This window comes from Cyprinus carpio, chromosome B9, assembly GCF_018340385.1.
Source record: "Cyprinus carpio isolate SPL01 chromosome B9, ASM1834038v1, whole genome shotgun sequence".
Lineage (NCBI taxonomy): Eukaryota > Metazoa > Chordata > Actinopteri > Cypriniformes > Cyprinidae > Cyprinus > Cyprinus carpio.
Window position 1 is genome coordinate 3,365,985 of NC_056605.1, and position 22,737 is coordinate 3,388,721.

The 22,737-nt window shown below is 37.1% G+C and overlaps 1 protein-coding gene across 5 annotated transcripts in view; it reads right to left on the reverse strand.

Moving 5' to 3' along the window:
- Positions 1-22,737, reverse strand: part of LOC109112253 (E3 ubiquitin-protein ligase ubr3) — a 62,465-nt gene that overhangs the window by 18,527 nt on the left and 21,201 nt on the right. For 2 of the 5 annotated variants that reach the window (XM_042730642.1, XM_042730641.1), the window contains exons 20-29: positions 22,344-22,485; positions 22,089-22,193; positions 18,362-18,556; positions 18,243-18,275; positions 15,833-16,278; positions 11,294-11,382; positions 5,027-5,176; positions 1,953-2,086; positions 1,405-1,515; positions 196-432 (exon numbers count right to left, since the gene is read on the reverse strand). In XM_042730642.1, coding sequence (XP_042586576.1) covers positions 196-432; positions 1,405-1,515; positions 1,953-2,086; positions 5,027-5,176; positions 11,294-11,382; positions 15,833-16,278; positions 18,243-18,275; positions 18,362-18,556; positions 22,089-22,193; positions 22,344-22,485 — 1,642 coding nt within the window. The remainder of the gene's footprint in view (positions 1-195; positions 433-1,404; positions 1,516-1,952; positions 2,087-5,026; positions 5,177-11,293; positions 11,383-15,832; positions 16,279-18,242; positions 18,276-18,361; positions 18,557-22,088; positions 22,194-22,343; positions 22,486-22,737) is intronic. The other 3 variants (XM_042730644.1, XM_042730643.1, XM_042730645.1) reach the window with 3 other exon arrangements.

A 22,737-nucleotide genomic window follows, 5' to 3' on the forward strand; every position in this document is an offset into this window, starting at 1 on the left:
TGGCCTGACATGCAAGTCTATGATACTAGCTTGAGATTCTGAGTTATGAGATGTCAAACCACAGCAACGTTCGGCGGGGCATGAAGGATCACATGGAGGTGGTGAGTGGCACACCAGTTCTTATTCTGAATCAGGATGGAGGGATGAGATGCACAGAACAGAAAAGAGGGGAGGGGAGAGCGCTCTAATAAATACCAGTATGGGATCTCTCTGCTTTAGGCTGGCGCTTACTGGGAAAATGCCCAGCTGCTCCTGAAGGTCCTCCACTTCCCTCACCAGTGTGGACATGCTCTTGTTACTGGGCGCGTGCCAGGCGCCCGTCTCCATCCCACGCCCAGGACGACAGGGCAAAACACTGTTGGCGAACTGACGACACAGCGGACAGGTGAACTCGCCTTTATCCACAGAAAACCCCTGAAGAACCTGATCGTTCTGAAAACAGACAGATACCACACTGTTCTTTTAATGAGGTTTAACAGATGACTCATTCTCAAAAACAGACGTAATGGTATCTGTTTGATATGATCTGTTATATAATCTCACAAAGTCTTTTGACTATTAGAATAAAGTCTGGTCCACATTGTAGCTTATTCTATAATCATTGTAAGTGTGTTCCAATTTGGCTGTTTTTGCGCCAACATTTTATTTTATTTTTTTAGCTTTAGCCCTTGTGTCGATACTGCACATCATAAAAAAAAATAAAAAAAATGTTACAATTTTTTTCACTGCACATGTATTTTTATTCTTGTGAATACATTTTGCACACAGGACAAGATTTATAAGATTTATACACGTTGTATAAAGGCACTTATATGCAGTCTTATATGAGCAACTGCTCCATTTCAGTGTAATCTTCTGATACTTCTGTCGCAAGCTTTTTTTGTGCATTTTTTACTTTGTTGATAAAACAACAGCGCAAGTGCAAATGGATGGAAACTTGGCAAGTGTAAATCTATCGGATATTTTTATTTCTGTTTTCACTCGGAAGGCAAAAACTGCAAGTCAGACTGCTCAGCAAATTGCACAATTTTAACCAATCAGTTTGTAGATTATAACTATTACCATTTTTGTTTTGTGTGTAATATGGAAACCAGCCTTGGGTTTGTCACCTGATGCTGAGACTAAAGTGCTGATAACTCCACAGCTAAAAGGACAGCCCTGCTTAACCCCCCTCTCTAGCTCAGAACATCATTGTCTGCTCGTTACAGATTATCATGCAGATGATGATGTCAGACTGCCCTTATTAGCATAAGCACAACGCTTCCCTGAAAGCTTCAGCTGAGAAGAAACAGTGGTGAATGAACCTCTAATGAGGTTCAGAGCAGAGTCTCAACTAATAGTCACGTGATAGGTTATAACTCTTGACAGTATAGTCTTCGGTATAAAGAACTGATGTATTCTTACCCGTAAGGACTCCATGTAGGACTTGTGACAGTCTATATGCAGAGTGTGGCCACACGTCTGCACATACACACCCCCGTCCCAGCCAATAGACACAGACTGCAGACATGAACTCTGGGAAATTAAGCATAAAAAATAAAGCTTTAGTTTGCAAGGTGAGGATAATAATGTATGTAATACTATAATAATGTAAAATAAGAATGTTTTAAGCTGCTGTAAAATAGCTTATATGCACACATTTTTATATGCACACAGCTGTAAACTGCCTACAGTTGGGATAATGAGCTCCATTACCAGGCAGAATAATTGCTTATTGTAATTGTTCATTTTATAAAAGCAATAAGACACCTAAGACAGTGATTTTACTACGTGCCTAACAACCCTTAGCCATGGTAATATCACTGTAATGCACTGGCCTCTTGTGGTTTATTGCATTATTAAAGTATGTACGTAACCCTAATGAAACTGTATGCTTAGACAGTCATATTATATTTATGTGCTTCAATAAAAAAACAAATATTTTAAAATGAGTGTTTATATGTGGTACATACATCTTTAAAGTAGCGTTGCATAAGGGACAGCCTAACATCATGGGCCGCTCCACATGTGTCCTCGGGGTAGATATGTTCCTCATCCGTAGTAGGCAATCGCTTTGGTGTGTCACTACGACAGCGGTGCCCCAACACTGAAATACACACACATACACACTCTTTAGAAATGCCAATCATATGCTAATTAGCTGCCATCACATTTATGACATTCACCATTTGCATGCTATAATGAAGTACCATGTCAAAGTCAAAGCTGTAACGCACGTCGCCCTGCCTCCAAACCCCACCATACTGAATACTCAGCAATAAAAATTAAAAATAGACCAAATCAGCAGCCCGTTAGTCCATCAAATCTCCAAGAACTGATTTTCCAGCTCTATAGGGTCAGACAAGATTGCTACAAACACAGCAAAATTACCATCTTGACCTTGAGCCATTTCAAGAATACTAAAGTCACAAATCGGACAAATCATAGACCAGTGATTATTCATAAAACAGAATGTTAATTTTATCACAGGACTGGGATGGGACTGAGAAAACTACCTGCAAGTCTACCTGCTAAGAGTTCACAATGCTTGATAAATTAAGCAATTAAACACTGTTGTTAAAACAAGTAGCGCAAAGTGGGATTTAAAGTCATGGGTGGGTTAATGTAGAGTTAAAGAGCTCCAGTGATCTGGATCACTACAATCTGCCACCTGCAGATGGAAAGCTGTAACACTACACTCTTGTCCTACTGCCTGTTTTAGACCTAGAATAGAATAGAGACCAAACTTAATTTAACACAAACAAAAACACAGTGATGTTCGGTACGTTTAATATACTGTGCTACTTTAAAACTATGTATTGTTAAAAGCACTATACAAATAAACTTAAATGTAAATGACTATAAGTGCAACATATTGAATGGATTACAATTGTACACTATGCATTTTTGGTTTTGGATGAGAAAATCATGATAAATTTAATTTTTTTGGAGAACCTTGTTCAAAGTGTTTGATTAAAATGTCAAACTGGACCTTCTGATACAAATAGCAGACTTCTCTCTAGTGACCTATGCATCATGAATTTTAATATGCTGTCTGTTTGAAAGACATTTAGAAAGCAATAGCTAGTATGGCAACACAGGCAACCGTGAAACTGACTGGACCTCCATAACACGCAGAGTCCCTCAGGGCTCAATCCTCGGACCTCTCATGTTCAACCTGTGTACGCTCCCACAAGGCCGCAATACAATAACACAACACAACAAAATTGCTAATCAAAGACATGCAGACTGAAGTCCCAAGTAAGCCCATACCAGTGTTAATTTTGGCAGGCGTTTTTGATATAGTCTTAGTCTTGAGACGAAAATGCTTAATAGTCTTAGTCACATTTTAGTCATTTGAGTCTTTCATAGTTTTAGTCTAGTTTTAGTCGACGAAAAGTCATTGCATTTTAGTCAACTTTTAGTTACTACTTTTAGTCAATAGTTTTAGCCAAACTGTAGTTACCAGAATTTATTTTGGTAGCGATTTTATATGTAGTTTTCAAATTAAAATAATAATTAATTCTTCTCTCTTTAGACCAAATCAATTAAGCTTATGAGAAATTTGAATCAAGGACTGAATTTGGAAAATCTTGAATAAATTATGACAATTTTCATTTTTGGGTGAACTTTCTCTTTAAGTGAAAAAGGAGCAACTTATAAAAATAGTATATATATATATATATTTAAAGAAGCACAATAAGACAGATACAATAGAGATACAAATTAAACTCATTTTTCAGATACTGTAGGTTTTACTTAACATGTATACATTTATTTAACATCTTTTGTTGGTTAACATTAATGACAGATAGGTATTTAATTTGGAATGCTGCTCTTTTATATCGGAAGGCATGCATTAAATACTGACACACGTTCAGTTTTCACCCACCTGTTTACGTTCACTTAATCCATAACCTACTGTATTTACGTGAGATACTCTACACGATAAACATTTGGACTGCTGTGTGTGTATTTGAGCGCTGAGAACTGATCGCGCGCTGTATATGAGAACTGAGGAAGTGGAGCGTGCGCACGCGCGACAGAGAGAACACTTCTATCAGCGTGATTTCGCCTATCCCGCCTTCACTAACTTTTAAGTTAATCGACAACGAATTGTGACTCCCGGGAAAAACTGGATGTCTGGTTACCTTATCCATACCCCTTCGGGTGCTGAGGCCATTGTTTCAGATCGCTAGTTCGCGTTTTTGTAGTCTATCCATCCACTGCGGCTGCTATACTGACTAGATATTCAAACGCCCCTTATCTGATCGCAATCCAATGACAGGGACGCACATTTTGAAAGACAAAAGCCTATAGGATGCATTTTGAATGTCTGGTAGTCCTCAAATAACATTATAGTCCAGTCTTGTCTAGTTAACGAAAACGCGGCATAAATTTCGTCATAATTTCGTCATCAGATATTATTTTTAGCTCGTCAACGTCTCGTCTTCGTCACAGAAAAAATGTTCGTTAACGAATATTTTTCGTCGTCGTCTTCGTTAACGAAATTAACACTGGCCCATACATTGTACAGACAATGCAGCAATGCAGTGCATTGATAAATATAACATTTGAATGCGATTTCCTTAAACACAAAACGGGGATCCTCACAGAAAGCAATACACAGAACATACTAAATGAATGTTTACCTTGAATACTTAAAGATATATATGCTACTTCCAAATACTTAGTCCAGGATCCAAGATAGAGCTGTGGTTTAAAAAGTTTAGCTACCTAGTGTTACTGATAACAGGTTTCATTACAGAATCCCTCATATTATCTTATTTAATGTCAGCCTAAACTTCACTATGAAGGCTGTCTCACACCGGAAGAGAAGCGCAGGGAGCGCAGCTTCTGGAAGGGCCCTTTGTGAAGGGATTCAGTTGTTCACTTTCGTTTGGAAAGACTCAAAACAATTGTAAAGACGTGACGCGGTTCTGTGCTTCTTGTCCGGTGAGCGACCGGCTTCAGAGACACTACAAGACACTAATGTTGACCACTGCTGAAATAGACACAGATACATTGCTAACAAGGTGTGTGATACCTGATGAGGCCTGCAGCAGTACCACCAATCCTGTGGGTCTGTCTTCAGTAGATGGGCCGCTCTGACCACAGATCACACAGTCATACAGAACTTCTGAGTCTAGAGGTTCTGCCGATCCCATTTCCATCACTGCATCTGTTTCAGGTGACTCTATTAAACACAAAATCAAACAAAACAGTCAGACAAACAAACAAAAAAAAATTATATAGAGCACATCTGAGACTGGTAGATCACAAGATTTCCCTTCAAGTAAAAGGGCAACTAAAGAGCTGCCCACAAATACTCTACAACATCTTAAGGCACCAAAGGTCTGAAGGCTATTCCAAAATATAGGCAGCAAACTTATGCTGCCTTTCAAGCAAATTCTGTGCATCCCTTACTCAGGTGAACACTGACAGAATGAGTTCAGAGAAATGTTGATTACAAATAATTCTATTTCATTTGATAATGTGAAGTATTGTAAAACCAATCTGTTGAATCAAATCAAGACAGCTCACTAGATTTTAAAGCAACGATGAATATCGATTTGGACCTCTTTCCCCAAGCGATCAATGGCATTCAGTTTAAGTTGTGCAGATATTGACTGCTCATCAGATCTTTAGAGAGACCAGCACAGTTTGAAGCTCCAAAGCAAAAAGTAAAAATAAAAAAGCAACATGGAATTCTACAGATAGAGTACCTTTGTACATGATTATGGCTATCATTCATTACCATGGCATCCCACTGCATCATGATCCCATCAAAGTACTTTTTTGTAGGGGTTTAGCGTTTCACACAAAACCAAAACAGAGAGAAGCCAAGCATGAAAGTATGAGAAGACGGGTGTAAAATCCAATAAATGCACATGAATTATGAGAGCAGTAGATTGGCAAAACTTAATTAGTTATATAATGTGCATCTGAATTACTTTTTTGCCCTCTCCTGGTTAAATTAACAAACAGTTAATGGAGGTTCAGGCGGTCATGCATTAAACGTTGTAACAACGGAGCTAATGTAGTGTGAACCCTGTTTTTCAATGGCATGTGCGAAATGAGCAGAACATCCTGCTATCTTTGAAGGTCAGGATCTAAACACAGTATCCTAGAAAACTGTTAATGTGCCTAAAACTTTACAAACTATACAACATGTGCTGTATTTAGATAAAAAAATAACGACAGAAATATTAAAACAAGTGAAGCACAGATTCTCCCCAAACATTACACCACTGAAAAACAATTAGGGACGTATTGCATATAGTTACTCGTTATAATGAGCAATGTAATATTTTCCATCGCTTTAAAAGTAGCATTCACAAACACTACCGATATGCGTTATTCCCAACTGACATATTCACGGGGATTAATTACCTTTCCTAAATCACTCCTAAATGTTAAAGAACATGTTCAATTTCAGTGCAAATAGAGGCTTTGTAAATGTCACCATGTGTTTCGATTGATTTATAGCTTTAGGTGCTCAGACAGAGACAGAGAAGTGTATGGGGAAATAAAGCATTTGTGTTGGAGAGTTATTGTGTCAGGGTTTGCCTGAGGCGGCCTGCCCGGATCTGCTGCCCTCTAACACACCCGTCCCAACTCAACACTGCGCGGACAATTCATGACATTTACACACCGCAAAACTGGTCAAAATCTCAAATATCATGATGGTGAAACTACTTTCTGTTGATTTCAACCATAATTTCATTCAAAACCATCGACCGTTTTTTATTTTTTATTTTTTTAATCCAGAAGTACTTGTTCATCAAAAACACACAAGCATACACCAGATTCATGGTTCAAACTCAAGTCTGCTAGTCAACACATCAGCCAAGCTCTCATTATACAGTAAACAAGCTTAATGAAGCAGACCACTAGATTACCAACAAATAAAGTAATTTGGACAAAGCAATTAAGCAGAAAATACAGCTTAATTAACACAGGAAGAGACGTATTCATGGCAATAAAAAGCAATGTGTGATCTCTTGAGAGATTTAAGACATTGAATTATTATCCTACACATTACTAAACAAACCTAAAATAATAAATATATATATATATATATATATATATATATATATATATATATATATATATATATATATATATATATATATATATATATATATATATATATATATATATATATATAAAAAAATCAAATCACTGTGTTCATGGGGGTAACAAAAGGACAGCTGAAGCCTATAATAAATATCAAAATTGTTAATGGGTAATTGTTATTTTCAGCAAGAAACAAATAGAAAATTCTATATTTGAATGCTTTTGTGTTCCCCTGAGAAAGTAGGTTCACTCACAAAAACAATGAAATATAATTTTTTCTCTCGCCTAGTATTACTTTCCAAAAGAAAAGCAAAAGGTGGGGGGGGGCTTTCAAGTCAACTAAGTCAAGCTTCATGTAGACAACAAAGGTAGTGACTATGCGAGACTCTATTTTGGGTCTCAAGTTAATTAGAACTGTATTGAGATGATTTGACTGTTGATCAGGCAGACTGGACCTCATACCCCTTTTACTGTTTTCAGTGTTCACTGTTCTTTCACTGTTAAGTGAAGGCATCCAGTACTGCTCTGAGATTCATTACCATATGCACAGATGCTCGAAATGCTGGGCCAATTTATCTCATTAGAATTCCAGTGCAAATATTCCTGTCCAAAGTGACCTTTGATTCAAATCTGGAAAACAAATGGAGCCTGTACATCAGAGCTCAAGAGCATGTTTTATTCTGACAATCGCAGGCATGTGCACATCTATAATACAGACACCACTCAATGTCAGCGAGGACATCAGCCATGGGCATCTGAAGCTAATATTTCAGCCAAATCTCAACGTCACTTTAGCATTTGCTGTTGACTTCTGGTGAACAAGACAACTCCTGTTTCTCTAAACAGATCAGATATCATCCTTTTTGGCTGTAATGTTGGCTATCATTAAAAGTATATGGCAATACCGGCATATTTAAGAAGAATAGTGCAGGCAGCACTACACACCCACATGGAAACCGCGGCGCAACTGGTGTTTATCATAGCAAAGGCAACGCATCATATTAATTCAGTGAGCGGAGGACGAGAGCGCTGGAGTTTATGTGCTTAGAAGAAATCTCTAGCATCAATTCTGATCATGACTTGTCTTGAAAAAAACGAAGACAGTTTGACGTTCGTCGTTGGAGAAGTCACACTGCAAGACTGTGCGCCAAATCTTCTGACACTGCCAGAAGTCCGTCGGAGGTAATATTGGATCGCAACGGCCATTAATCGGCTGTCGGTGAACATGTCAAACCAGCCATAAAAGACTACAGATTTTAGCCTAGGATTATAGGAATCTTTTAGGATTTTCAAAATTTGTCTCAGATGACCAAATCGTGGCCAAAATCACACCGTGTGAGCCGGGCTTAAATGCGTTTAATGCCTCATCTACATTAGAAGTGAGTATAAGGATTTTTTTTATGAATCTTTGCAAATCGCCTTTCCTAATAACGTGCTAGTTAGCAAGTTTCACGGCTGAAGTAAACAGTCTCATGCGAACGGCTCGTCTCCCCACGGAAGAGAGGGGCGGGGTCAGCAGAGCTCATTAGCATTTAAAGGAACATGGACTAAAACGGCTTGCTGAAAACAGAGCTGATTTTGACGGGGTAAAAAGTAGTAGTTCAACGCATCACAAATGTCACACTTTGGATCAGCTGAACCGTGGGGCTTGGTCCGTATGGATCACGGATCAACTACGATCTGTGAAAAGCACTAGTCAAAACTTACTAGATCAACCACTAGTTAAAAGGGTGTTGTTTTATACTACCATTAAGAAACTTTAACCAAAGTATGTCACAGACTTTTCATCAAGACCCTTAAGAATCATATCAGTTTTTGGAAAACTGGCATCCGATGAGCCCTTTAAGATCAATCTTTTAGTCTATGTTGTTTTCAGTAGATGTGTGAACAAAACTTCACAAAACATTATTTGTAGCACTTCTGCCATCCAATAATTGCAATAAGCTTAATGTAGTTTTAACATGTTTTAATGTGCCATAACCGATCACTCAGTTCATGTGACAGTGCAGAGCACACAAGAACTGATCATGTCTTCCTCTTTACTACTAGTCATAGAATGAAACAAACATAAATGAACATTAGAAAGTATGTAGAAAGATACAGTACAACTTTCTGAAGTGTATTGTTTTACGTAATCACTCAATCAGTGCTTCAACTGTGGAAAGACGCCAATAAAAGCTTGTGAAGAATAAATGTGTCATGAAAACCACACATTGGAGTTGAAACATAATTATATCATTAAGAAGTTGATATTAAAACGGCCTTATGTGCAATTAAAATTTTAGAAATTTAAACTCTTGAGTGTTGATTAGTAAATAAATGTGATTAATTGATTGTTAAATAAACACTTTTTTCCAGTTTCGGGCAAATGAAAACTTAACATTTTGGTTAGGGCTGCACAATTAATCGAAATTAAAGCGCAAAGGCAATAAATTGCAATTAGGCAGAAGCTGCGATTGACATCTTTTAGTGAAGAACGGTTGTGTGATCAGCAGTAAATCTCCATCCAAAGGCCAGAGGGCGGTCTCGCGCTGAAAATCCAAATATGCCTCGAAGAAGAAATCCAGGAAATGCCTATTGCTTCAGCTGAATAAACAGAAGATTTAACTGCTTTCGTTGATTCAACGTGACTAATAAACACACGACTACGCCAATATATGGTTTATCTGAGTTCTTATTATAATTTTCATCATAATAAACTAAATTATATTTATAATGAAATGCTAATCGACATAGCCTTTATCACTGCTTATAATACAATGAAATATTGTGTGCCTTAATTATTCTGTTTAAGAAGCCACATCATCTCACAGAAGGATTTATTTTAAACACTCGTCTGACGTTATGAAGTGAATTTGGAGTTAAAACGTTATTAAATGCGGTATTATTTAAACTTTGCGTAAGTTATGTTATTTTATATTAGGCATAGCCTATAGCATGGTGTATTTTTGTATTTTGTTGTTGCTTGAATTGCATTCAAGCAAAAATGTGCATAGTGCTTTTAAGCTATTTAAAAGCAAAGGAAAGACGGAAAACTCACTGAATTGCCGCTAATTTAAAAGTGAATGTAAAATGCGATCACCACTTAGAAGTGAAAGAAAGTGAGGAAAAGAGGGGAAATCCCCCATCCCACGGTGATACCGATATTCGCCGATTAACCGGTGGGAAAATTTCCTCACTGTCACAACCCTAGGCAGTACTACTGATACTGGCATTGTTACATTTGTTTAATATATTACTATCCGTACTAAAGTTCTGGCAAATTTTCAAATAACCCTAGTAGCTAAAATCTAGAAAGCGATTCTTGTAAATCATCCCATATACAGTACATGGGGGTCATGTGTAGGATATGATGTTGACTGTACCGAGATAATATAGTAAGACTTATATTAAACCTTCATCACTCATGTCTTAAACACTGTGTCACTGAATTCTCTTCTGATCTCGGGGACTAGCACACAGCAGTACGGCCCCTGAGAATCACACACACACACGGCTGTGCTAAAAAGGCCTGAGGGAGTATGAAGGGCAGAACGGAGGCAATTTGAGTCACCTTCCTTCAAGAGAGTAAGATTATAGCCCACAGCCTGAGCCTTCAAGGACTTCTGCAAGTTTACCACGTCCTCTAAACTACGTGCAAAACTGTAAAATGTAACCGACTAAAGAGTTAAGAATACTACACTAAAGAGCATATCATTAAAACCAGAATTTTACACAAATTCGTCTAAATAGAGATTTGCTCTTCACTTACGGCCCATACATGAAGCTACAATAGCATTCCTTAATACATTCAAATGCAGTGCTTTCATTATGAACTATTTTAATTAACCTCTTTAATTTTACAATTTTGATACATTTAAACAGACTAACCGCTAACTTATCGGAAATTCTAAATTCCACATATATAAAAAAAAAAAATGTTTCTCAAGATTTCTGCAGTCAGTTTTATTCCTTGGATATTTTCAATGCAAGAACACATCTCATTTAAATTCCCCCCACGTATGAGTCGTGTTTTGCACATCCCAGATACATATAGAACAACAGCCACAGACAGTCTCAAAGACAAGGTGGAAACAAAGTTAAAACACACACCGATTTCTTCAGTTCAGACATACGTCGGGATGAAAATCAAAATAAAGATGAAACTGATCATCTGCTAATTAACCGCTGGAGAGACTCATCAGACATGTTTAATAAAGGTCAGCAAACAACTTCAGCTCATGTTCAAGCTCACCAACATCCATGGCAGTCTCCATGAAGCTCTTCTGCCTGGAGGCAAACTCTGCCAGCAGCTTCTGCTGTCTCTCTCTGGCCCTTTGACGCCTGCAGATGTCAAAACAGAAATGATTTGCATCATTATTAACTGTTAATTATGAAATGTTTATTTTCAAAGGCTATGAATGATGGGTTAGAATCAAAAGGTTTTTAAATGTTGACATGTGATGATAACCTGACTACATTTGATGACTGTTTGAAGGATATATTTGAGTTTGATTTGGATGGATTTTTAAAATGAGCATATACTCACTCTCGGTCAATCATTAAGTCCAGTGGAAATGCTCATTAGTTAGGGATGGACCAATTGAAATTCTGGTTGGTATTTAGTAATTTCCATTTCTTGTTATTTCACGATTGCAAATGTGCAAATGTGATTTGATTGAGTTCATAAACCCAATCCATTAATCTCAAAACATTACTTATGCAATTTTAACTTGCTGTGTAAATGCATATATGCCACCTCTGATTTTAATAAATATTTTACAAAGAAGAAATATAAATATTTTTGTCTAAGAAGTAAATATGCAATATATTGTTGTTGATACATTTAAATACAAATTTTAATTGTTATTGTAAGAGAATTAAATTAAATCAGACATAATGTCTCCCTCAATCTCATTTTTGACCCTGGACCACAAAACCAGTCATAAGGGTCCATTTTTAGTATAGGGTTGGGAATCGTTAGAAATTTTCCGGTTCCGGTTCCATTTAAATCATTAAATAACTTTTTAAAAAAGGTGGTAAGGAAAAATGCACAATACTCAACTTCTCAATGCTCAATACTGTTTATTACTTACTGTTAACTTAATTTAAAAGGTTGGAAATGTAAAAATTCGACATTTATTACAGTATACAGATCTTCATAAGTAGGGTTGGGTATTGTTAGAAATTTTCTGGTTCTGGTTCCATTTAAATAAACTATTATTATGTTTTTTTTTACTATTTTACCTTCAGTTAATGTAGTGTTGCTGGAAGGTAGTAAGTAATGTTGAGTAATGCTAGTCCATCAATCAGCATGTGCTTCAAAGTTGATGTTTTTTACACTATCAATAACACTTAGCTTTTCAAGCAGGAATAAGCTGGTTGGCTAAATAGTCCCTTGAGGACTAAGACACTTGATCATTTCCCTAAATTAATGAAATATAAACTTTTATACTTATAACCATGTATACACACACTCCATAAAGCCCCTAATATAACAAATAATAATGCAGTCAGGAGATGCTGTGATGCAATGAGTGGTTTCCACATTTTTAAACATTTAAAATGCATGAAAATAAATATTTTCTATCACTTTGTTTATCACTCTTGAAATGAGCTGTACACTAAATAATCTAAACCTCATCCTTACATAACAATAGCAGTCTGTTTATTTAGTGGTCCAAGCTGAAGTTATTATGTATATTAATGAGAATATGGGACAAATATAATGTAATTTAGTGGCAGCAGGTGCTGCCGGTACATGTACAGTCAGACAAAACGATGTGCACAATTATCAAAGGCGCGAGTGCAGTACAGTCGTGGGAAATGTGTCCGGCAGTTAAAGACATGACGCGTCTGTGGAGTGCGTGTTATTAGAAACAATATACTCGGTAATTAAAGAGGCAGGGCGGCGTTTCTGTTATTTGGTTTGTGACATCCTTTACGGGAAACACCGAATCGTCAGAACACCAGCGGAAGGCTGCTCACAGCGCTTGGTCACGTGTCACACCAGAAGCGTTTTTGGAAACCAAAACTTAGAAATTGCTTACAGTTCCAAGCTTTTCAAAGAACAGAACCAGTTCTGAATAAGAACTGGTTCTCGGTTCCCAACCCTAATTTTTAGAAATTGATTCATACATCATCTGAAAGCTAGGATAGGACAATATTTGGCTGAGATACAACTATTTGAAAATCTGGAATCTAAGGGGCAAAAAACATCAAAATATAGAGAAAATTGCCTTTAAAGTTGTCCAAATGAAGTTCTTAGCAATGCATATTACTAATCAAAAAATTAGGCTAAGTTTTGATATATTCACGGTAGGAAACTTACAAAATATCTTTATGGAACATGATCTTTACCTAATATCCTAATGATTTTTGGCATAAAAGAAAAATCGATAATTTTGACCCATACAATGTATTTTTGACTAATGCTATAAATATACCCCAGAGACTTAAAGTCACCATGAAATCAAAATTGAAAATTGTAATTTTTTAATGGAATACTGTAGTGTTTATTATAAATAATTTATCCGTGCACTTCATTATTTTTTTAAAATTCATGTGCCCTTGTAATCCTTAATCAAAAGCGTTAACCTCCCCTCCCCCTCAAAACGGCTCATCTTCTCTCCCGGTCACGACTATGGAGCAAGGGCGGAGCTAGTGATGTGAGGGCTAAACGCTGGGGGAAAACTGAAGCTGATGCTCTTCACTTTATAGAAATCAACGCATTGACCAGTGCTGAAGCAAGCCATCGGGGAGTACACTACCCTTAAAAAAATTAAAAGATATTAGGATATTACCACAACATTATTAATTAACACCGCAAACCATTTTTTTAAGAATATGACTTAACCTGATGGAGGACGCACTCAGACATTCAGGCAGTCTCTCTCTCGCACATGTGCACTGTTATGTTTTGTGCCGGTGTCATGAGAAATAGAGTCCCCCCCGAAATCGGGTCCACTTAGGACCCGGGTGATCACATTTGCTCAACAAACTTAATGGGTACTATTTTTAACGCCTGATTACAATTCTTGAAAAATCGTGATTTATGTCATTTGAACTTCGTTATAATGACCATTAACGTCTTTTAAATTGCATGTTTCATACGCCAGTATATAACCGAAGCTACAGGTTGTGAAATCAAACATTTCTCGTTTTTTTATTTATTTTTATTTTTTTTTTTACATATTACATTCTGTATGTTGCTTTTACAAAATTATTTTAGCTTGAAAAAACAAGCTACCGCATCTCCGATTAGCCATACAACAACCTATAGTGACAACTTTTGATCAGGTATTTGAAACAGTTACTGTCTAGGTCCTAAGCAGACCAAATTTCGAGGGGGACTCGATTTCTCATGACACCGGCATTCAGATCTGCCTCCATTTTGTTAGCACGCCCCAGCTTGCAATGATCCAATCAATTCCCGAAAGACAAAATCAAGTCCCGCCCTCTCATTTCAGATGCCGTTTTACTCGGATAGATGTTACAGTAGAGAAAAAAAGACAACTTCTGTTTCATGGCGACTTTAAGACTGGTTTTGTGCTCTAAGGTCACATTTGCATAACAAGTTGCATTTTGGCAGAAAGCTGCTAACATTTTTGTATTTTCATTGTTTTTCTTCTAGCCTCGCATATTCTTATAATCAAAAATAAAAATCCCTTTATTTGTGACACATAAAGGATTGTGCTTTTTTTAACAATATACATGAACCATAGAGAATTCTAGAGACAGTGAAAAGTCAGATGAAGATTCTGTGTTTGATGACTCTGGACCCAGACAATCAGATTAAATAAATTTTTCACCCCTACAGAAAACCATTTGTTCAGTGAAGAAAAGCCTGTATAATTCTCTACCTCAGAAAAGGTGCACCAATGCTCATATTGTTTGTCTGTCTGTCCCTCCAAAATTACTCTAACGTGTGAATATCATTAACCCTAATAATCAGTTTAATACAACAAATTCGGCCCGCTGACAGCATACAACAAAGCCTTAAAATACCTGGCAACCTTGATTAGATGGGAGCATCGTGTCATTGTCAGTCTCTCTCCTTTATATTTTGGACGGGAGGAACAGACACTTTATAGAGGGGCATAAACTAATACAGACAGGAATGACACGCTTCAAGAGTTTCCAGCTGACAATGTCAGGGACAAACAAATGAGCAAAGTCCTCCAGTACTGCTCTATGGTAACACATACTACTGTATAGTGGGTTTGGTTTGCAGGCAACATCTTTCCCATAATCAGATGAATAACAACATGTTTAATTGAGTAAGGGTGAAAAAAAATATATATACATATAAATGACCCTGGAGAACAAAACCAGTTTTAAGTCGCTGGGGTATATTTGTAGCAATCGCCAAACATAAATTGTATGGGTCAAAATTATCGATTCTTTTTTATGCCAAAAATCAATAGGATATTAAGTAAAGATCATGATCCATGAAGATATTCTGTACATTTCCTACCCTAAATATATCAAAACTTAATTTTTGATTAGTAATATGCATTGCTAAGAACTTAATTTGGACAACTTTAAATGTGATTTTCTCAATATTCAGATTTTTTTTTTTTTTGCATCCTCAAATTCCAGATTTCTAAATAGTTGTATCTCGGCCAAATATTGTCCGATCCTAACAAACCATACATCAATGGAAAGCTTATTTATTCAGCTTTCAGATGATGTATAAATCGCAATTGTGAAAAATTGACCCTTATGACTGGTTTTGTGGTTCAAGGTCACAAATGATATTTTTGGGTGGAAATGAAACGGGGAGCACACACACCTCTCTTCCTTGTCCATGCTCTTCTTATCTCCAGGACTGTTCTTCTTGGGCGGTATGGGTGGACACACTTTCCCACAGATTTCCTGGAGACACCTCTTGCTGTGCCGGCTACGGGCGGCAGCTTTGGCCAGGATCCTTTCTATGGCTGTTAACCCATCTCCGTGCGCGTGATGGGCCGGATCCACCTCGGCCAGCCAGCTCAGAGACAGAGAGTTCTGCTTGCCAGACAGTTTCTGGTGCAGCTTGACCAGGAGAGACAGCATGCTCTCACCGATCTCCAGGATCTCGGTCACCAGCTGCGGAGGCGAGCCGGGCGGCAGCAAGCGGGAGGATGAGGACTTGGGACGCACCGCCTGACTGGCCTCGTGGTTACTGCGGTTTATGATCTCCTGGAACTTCCTTCTGCGCTCCGCCACTAGACTGAACACCTGAGCCTCACGCAGGTTCTGAGGAGAAACCACAGACAGAGGAATGAAAACCAGACACACAGCTGCAAGTGACAGCACACCCACTTTTACACAGACGAGATTTGCTTGGTCATAGTCACAGCAAGGAATTCACATGCTATTATTTTTTTTAGTGACGTGACGCGACATACAGCCAAGTATGGTGACCCATACTCAGAATTTGTGCTCTGCATTTAACTCATCCAAAGTGCACACACACAGCAGTGAACACACACACACCGTGAACACACACACAGAGCAGTGGGCAGCCATTTATGCTGCGGTGCCCGGGGAGCAGTTGAGGGTTCGGTGTCTTGCTCAAGGACACCTCAGTCGTGGTATTGCCGGCCAGAGACTCGAACCCACAACCTTAGGGTTAGGAGTTAAACTCTAACCACTAGGCCACGACTTCCCAGGAGTTAAACTCTAACCAATGGAAAAAGCCACTGGAGGGCGAGTCCGGGTGTTAAATCACTTTAATGCATGGTCTTAGCAAGGGCTTAAGCTTTTTAATAAAATGTGTTAAGCACAACATAATAAAAGATATTTAATAAAGAGTTTATTAATTATTAGCAATAGTAAAATTTGCTTTTTTCAGTTTCTTACTGATATTAAAAATCAGAATGTGCAGTATGAGTAATAAGGTGAAGAAGGTTAGACCTGACATTGGTCATAAAAACAGACCTGCTGTACTCTAGTTTAAATGTATTAATTTCTGACCCACGATTGGGAGAACATATTCTGGAATCAGTATAATAAAGGACCACTCCTTTGCACATACAGAGTACTAACCCTTATGGGAGGTGTCAGGTGTCCACAGTGTGTTTAATTAGCATGCTGGTCTCACTGAAGCGGATGAATATTTAACGATGAGCAGTGAACCGCTGACCGCTGGGCTCAAGACTGATTATATCACTAAACATCACTCGAATGAACGCATGCGGTTAAAGAAAACTTCATCTCATCACTCATCTCTAGCTAGAACATTCTGTGAACACGTCAAACCAACCAAGCAGGAGAAAACTGGAACCCACACACAATCACAGAAAACTTAAAGTACCACAAGGCACATTATGACCAGTGCTCGATTTCCTGTGCATTTATTAGCAATTGGGTCCATGACATCATATAAAATTTTGTGCGTCTGGATCTTTGTGCAATTTCTTCAGAGAACCGAAGACTTGAATAAACCTCTTTAATGACAAACACATTTTTAATGTTACATAAAATCTACATGAGACAAGTGAAAATGAAAAATCAGCTTTGCCACCACAGGAATACATTATATTTTAAAGTATATTAAAATAGAAATGTGTTTGTTTTTTTTTATTGTATTTCACAATATCCTTTCCTGCATTTTTGATCAAATAAATGCAGCCTGGATGAGCATAAAATACTTAAAGATATTACTGATCCCAAAGTTTTGATTTTTAGTTGTTGTTTTTTTATTTGCTTGGCTTTGTTTTTTTATTTTATGTAGTGTGGTGGTGATGTTTCTGTTTATTAATTTTTTTATTTTAAGCATTTGATCCTCACAACAACTGTAATATCCATTTTTAAAATGCCATTTTTTGTGATCAAATTTAACTTAAAAAATGTTTAAAAACATCATCCATCAGATGTTCACAGTCATCTATTAAAATTATTGTTACTTGTTTACATCACTTGACATTTTTTAATTAATATAAAGGTTTGTTTTGCAAACACTACATTTGTAAAATCCTTGCACATCAATTTTAAGCAATATATTTTCTCCCCGTTTTCAGAATCTCAGACAAGCTTATTTGTCACAGACCCACTTACTTGTGTCAGAATAATTATTGGAAATAGTAATGACAAGAAACGAGAGCTGGTCTACGGAGAACAAAAGGAGTGCAGTCTTCCTAATTCAAGACTTGGTTATCCGAAACGGAACTCTAGGAATCAATTCACACCACTTTAAAATCATTCCCAAATCCTTCTACCTCTCTCCAATTTCCGGTCAGCCTTCTGGAACTCTGTGAAAGGAGAGTGATGTCATGAACACCAAACAGAGATGCGTGAGAGTCAGAAGACGCTGCACACCTGAGAGTGTCTGGCTCACCTGTCCGAAGGTGCTGCTCTCAGAGCTGGTGCTGGCTGGAGTTTCTCGTTCTCTCTCCCTCTCTCTCTTCCGCTCCACCTCAGGTGCCGTCTCTGGCACTCGAACCCGCACAAAGTTGATGACGTGATGGAGGTTAGACAGCAGACTGGTGCCCGGGAACCAGCTGTCATGGCAGTGCTCCTCAATACAGGGCTCCTACGACAGAGCAGGAAAAAACATCTCAGCAAGACAGACAAAACAACAGCCTGGAATCTTTCTCTAAAGCTTGTGCTTTCAGCGGCCACAGATAATCTAGTCAGAAGGTGTTCTGTTCTGGACGAACACTGATTTGATTACTTAAGCACTAATAGAGCACTTACAGTGTGCTGGCTGGCTGCTAGTGGAGTTGAGTGTGTTAGGACACTACTTTGTTTCCAGGGAAACCGAAACCCATTGCAAACACATTGGAACTTAAGGCTACGTTCACACATTCGGCGTCTTTTTTGAAGCTGCCAGCATCTGTTTTACAATATAATCCTATGAATTGTTGGAAGCACCATACAGTTTCCTTCCCCGTATAATGCCGTGTTCCCACAAGCGTCGTTGTGAACCGACATTACCCTCCCCGTTAACTTCAAAAGTCGACATTTTGCAGCACACAGCACTAGGCTACCATTGTAGCTTTTATTATAGCAACAACCAATTAATCTGAACCGATAGTCGACGGCTGGAATGGCAAAAATTGTGAATCGGCAAAAATCAATGTCAGTGTCCATTATATTGATTAGATAATCATCAGGTGTTCTAAAATAGAAGCAAATAAAGTCTAAGATACAAAATACAAACAATATCCAAATAAAATATAATTTTAATACCATGCCTTTGTATAGATTTTTCAATGATCAATTTTTAATATTTATAAATATTGATAAATAAAGGTAATTTATAAAGGTAATATTTATCACTACTTTGTTATTTGCAAAGTATGGTTCAGTTCTGTTTTTAAATCATATAGCTCTATTGTAGTTTTTATTCAGTATCTATCTTAAAAATTATCAGTTGATTAACCCTCTGGAGTCTAAGGGTATTTTTGGGGCCTGGAGAAGTTTTGTCATGCCCTGACATTTGTGCTTTTTTCAGTTTCTTATAAATATCTAAATGGCTAAAGTCTAATCTCACTGTAATCAGCACAAACTGGGCTATAATAATACGTGAGCAGCATGTATGTACATGATTGTGTTTTTGAGAAAAAAAATGTTATGCGTGGTTAGTGAAAAACTAAAAATGTTAATTCACGTGAAAAAGGCAATAAAACACATACAGAAAATTGTTTCCCAGATATTTTGAGAACTGGAGCTTGTAGCCTAGAATTTTTTTTTTCTAAATGATGTGAAAATCATCTTGTCTTACTCACTTACAGAAAACAATATATTGATTTAAATTTTCTAAGACACTTTTTGTTGGTAAAAAGTCATATGCGAGTAGGCGTCAACTATCATGAATTCACACCTGAGAAGAAAAAGACCTGCATAATGAGCTGTATAATGAGCCATTCAGTCAGCTGTGTCACTGAGAGGGATGAGTTACAAGAAAGAATGTGAGGACAAAATAAATCTATTTAATTTTATGTTTGTAGTTTATTTAGAATATATTTAATTATCCAACAACATAATTTAATATTCCCTTGTGAGTGCAGTTTAAACAGTTTTATTAGGAACAATCAAAGCTGACTTTCAAACTGAATTTTTTGCATCATTACTCCAGTCACACAATCCTTCAGAAATCCTTTTAACAATCTTATTTTCTACAAAAAAACATTTATTGTTATTATTATTATCATTATTATTATTATTATTATTATTAATGTTGAAAAGAGCTGAGAATATTTTTTTTAGGTTTTTTTAGGGGGGATAAATTGAAAGAACAGCAATGATTGTTACATTTGTTACAGTTACATTTATTGTTACATTTATATTATTTACATCAAGCTTTTGAATGGTATAGTAGTGTATATTGTTATTGAAACTTCATAATATTTCACTTGATTATACATTTAGTCAGGAATTATAGTTTGGAAAAAGTCTTTGGAAAAAGTCTTAATAGTAAAATGTTTACACGTTATGTGAAAACTAGTACAAGTATATAAATCAATAAAAAGAGACTTACTCGGGTTTATGATCTCTGCTGAATAAAGTGCTTCATTCTTTTTTCTGAGGAAATCCAAATCTCAAATCCTCAACCACATCACATCTTTTTGGGGTGAATTATGTCTTATTCCTCTCATCGCGAAGAAAACAGTAAAATAAAAAACTTGAAGAACAGTCTCGCTGCATTGTCTTCTGTTGTGTGGGTGTATTCAAAAGCCGCGCGCTTCAGTGAAACATTTGAATCTCAAAAGCGCGCTCGGCGCGGGGGCGTGGTCGCATTAGAAGATAATGAAGGGAGACGTGAAAAACGGACATCGCGTTGTTTTTCATATGGATTACTTTATCACAGAATATTTGTTTTCAGCAGCACTTGTTTAGTTTAAAAGTAGACATGTCAGGCTTTCTATAGATATCTCTCTCATGTCTCTGTGTTGAGTATTCACTGAGTTACAGTTCATTTTAATGACGCATTTGTATCTGAAGATCAGCGCAGACAAAGGCTGCAGACAGCACTCCTTGTTTGTTATCTTTATTTTATAAGTGCAACAAAGTTTTGTTGTTATTATGTCTGTATACAAAAAAAAAGTAGACCCTTTACAGATTCGATTGATGTATTGCACTTATCTGTACGATCAAAACTGAAAGTGTAATTTAAGTTCTTTTCGGGGTTATCAGGAGAAAATACCCCAAAACGCTTATACGCGTTAATCGACTCCAGAGGGTTAAACTAGGGATGCATGATAAATATCACATGACATTTAATGCACATCTCGTCAGTAAAGCCGGTTCTGTAATCAGCGGTAAATCTCTACACGTAAGTGCTTTCACGTGGAGCAGCATTTACTACATAGAGCCATTGTTCACTGACAAGCTGCACAAAATTTGATCGTGGTTTTGCACAGATTGTCAGTGCACAACGGCTCTGTGTAGTAAATGCTGCTCCATGCGAAAGCACGCACGTGTAGACCGCTGATTACAGAACCGGCTTTACTGACGAGATGCGCATTAAATATTGTGCAATATTTATCGTGCATCCCTAGACTAAACTGTGTGGTCCAACCTAGCTATCATTATTCATAAAATCCACTATCAGTCGACCTCTAGTCTGAAATTATATCAACATTGCTATAAAATAATAACATGAGCTGCAGTATGTATGACAAAAATGGTCAAAATGATTATATGATTTATTGCAGCTAAATATTGAATCATTAAATGTTTATTAAATTGCTGTCTAGAAATGTTAAAACACTGGTAAAAACATCTAGTGATGTAAACTACTTGACTTCTTTGCTCAAATGTTGTGTTTTAAATGTAAAACATTATTTATGTGATTGTGTAATTTGTAGATTAATGCCGCTAGCCAAAAGTGATATGTAATTATTGCCACAATATCTATATCACAAATTATTTGAGAGTAAGGCCTGTTAGGCCTACAGCATGGCATATGCTATTTTAAGCACGTGTTCTTTGCATGTTCAGGAACCTGAGGTCGCTGCGCCCTTAGCAAATGAAGTACTGGCAATATGCATCAGTGTGTGTGGCCGTGCTATACGATTCTGAGACTAGACCAGGCTCTTATTTAGGAAAACAAAGCTTACCTCTTCCACTTTGTCATCCTGGACCTGATTATCAAGTCCAAGTTCTATCAGGTACAGCACCATACACAACACATGTTCAGACATGTTCTGATGATCCATCCAGATCTAAACAAACATAAGCATGAAAAACGTTAACAGAGGTGAAAAGACAATGAGAAAACCATTTATTTACTTCTTCTAGATGACCAAACACCTGCATTTAAAATGAAAAAATCCCCCTCCCACACACAAGTTTTATTCCACGATAAGTGTCACCTTGTAAAGCAGTGTAAAGATGACGATATGTAGGGTTTTGCAGTGCAGAAGGCGCACCAGTCCTTTATAGCAGGGGTGCAGGGCGGTCCTCTCCTTATACGGCGGCCAGGGGTTCCCCGTATGAACGCCAGACTGTTTCAAACTACAAACGGCAAAAGTTCTTATTAGACAATCATTAAACAATGCAAATGGCTTAAGCATAGTTTACATACTTATATATATCTAGGGGAAAAAATCTAATTATAAATATACAAGAAATCATTATGGGTATTTTTAAGTGTAATCCTGAAACGCAACATTAATATTTCACACCAAAATAACAATTCTAGCATTATTTATTAACTCTATGATTATTTTTTTTTTCATAGAATACAAAAGGAGATATTTAGCAGAT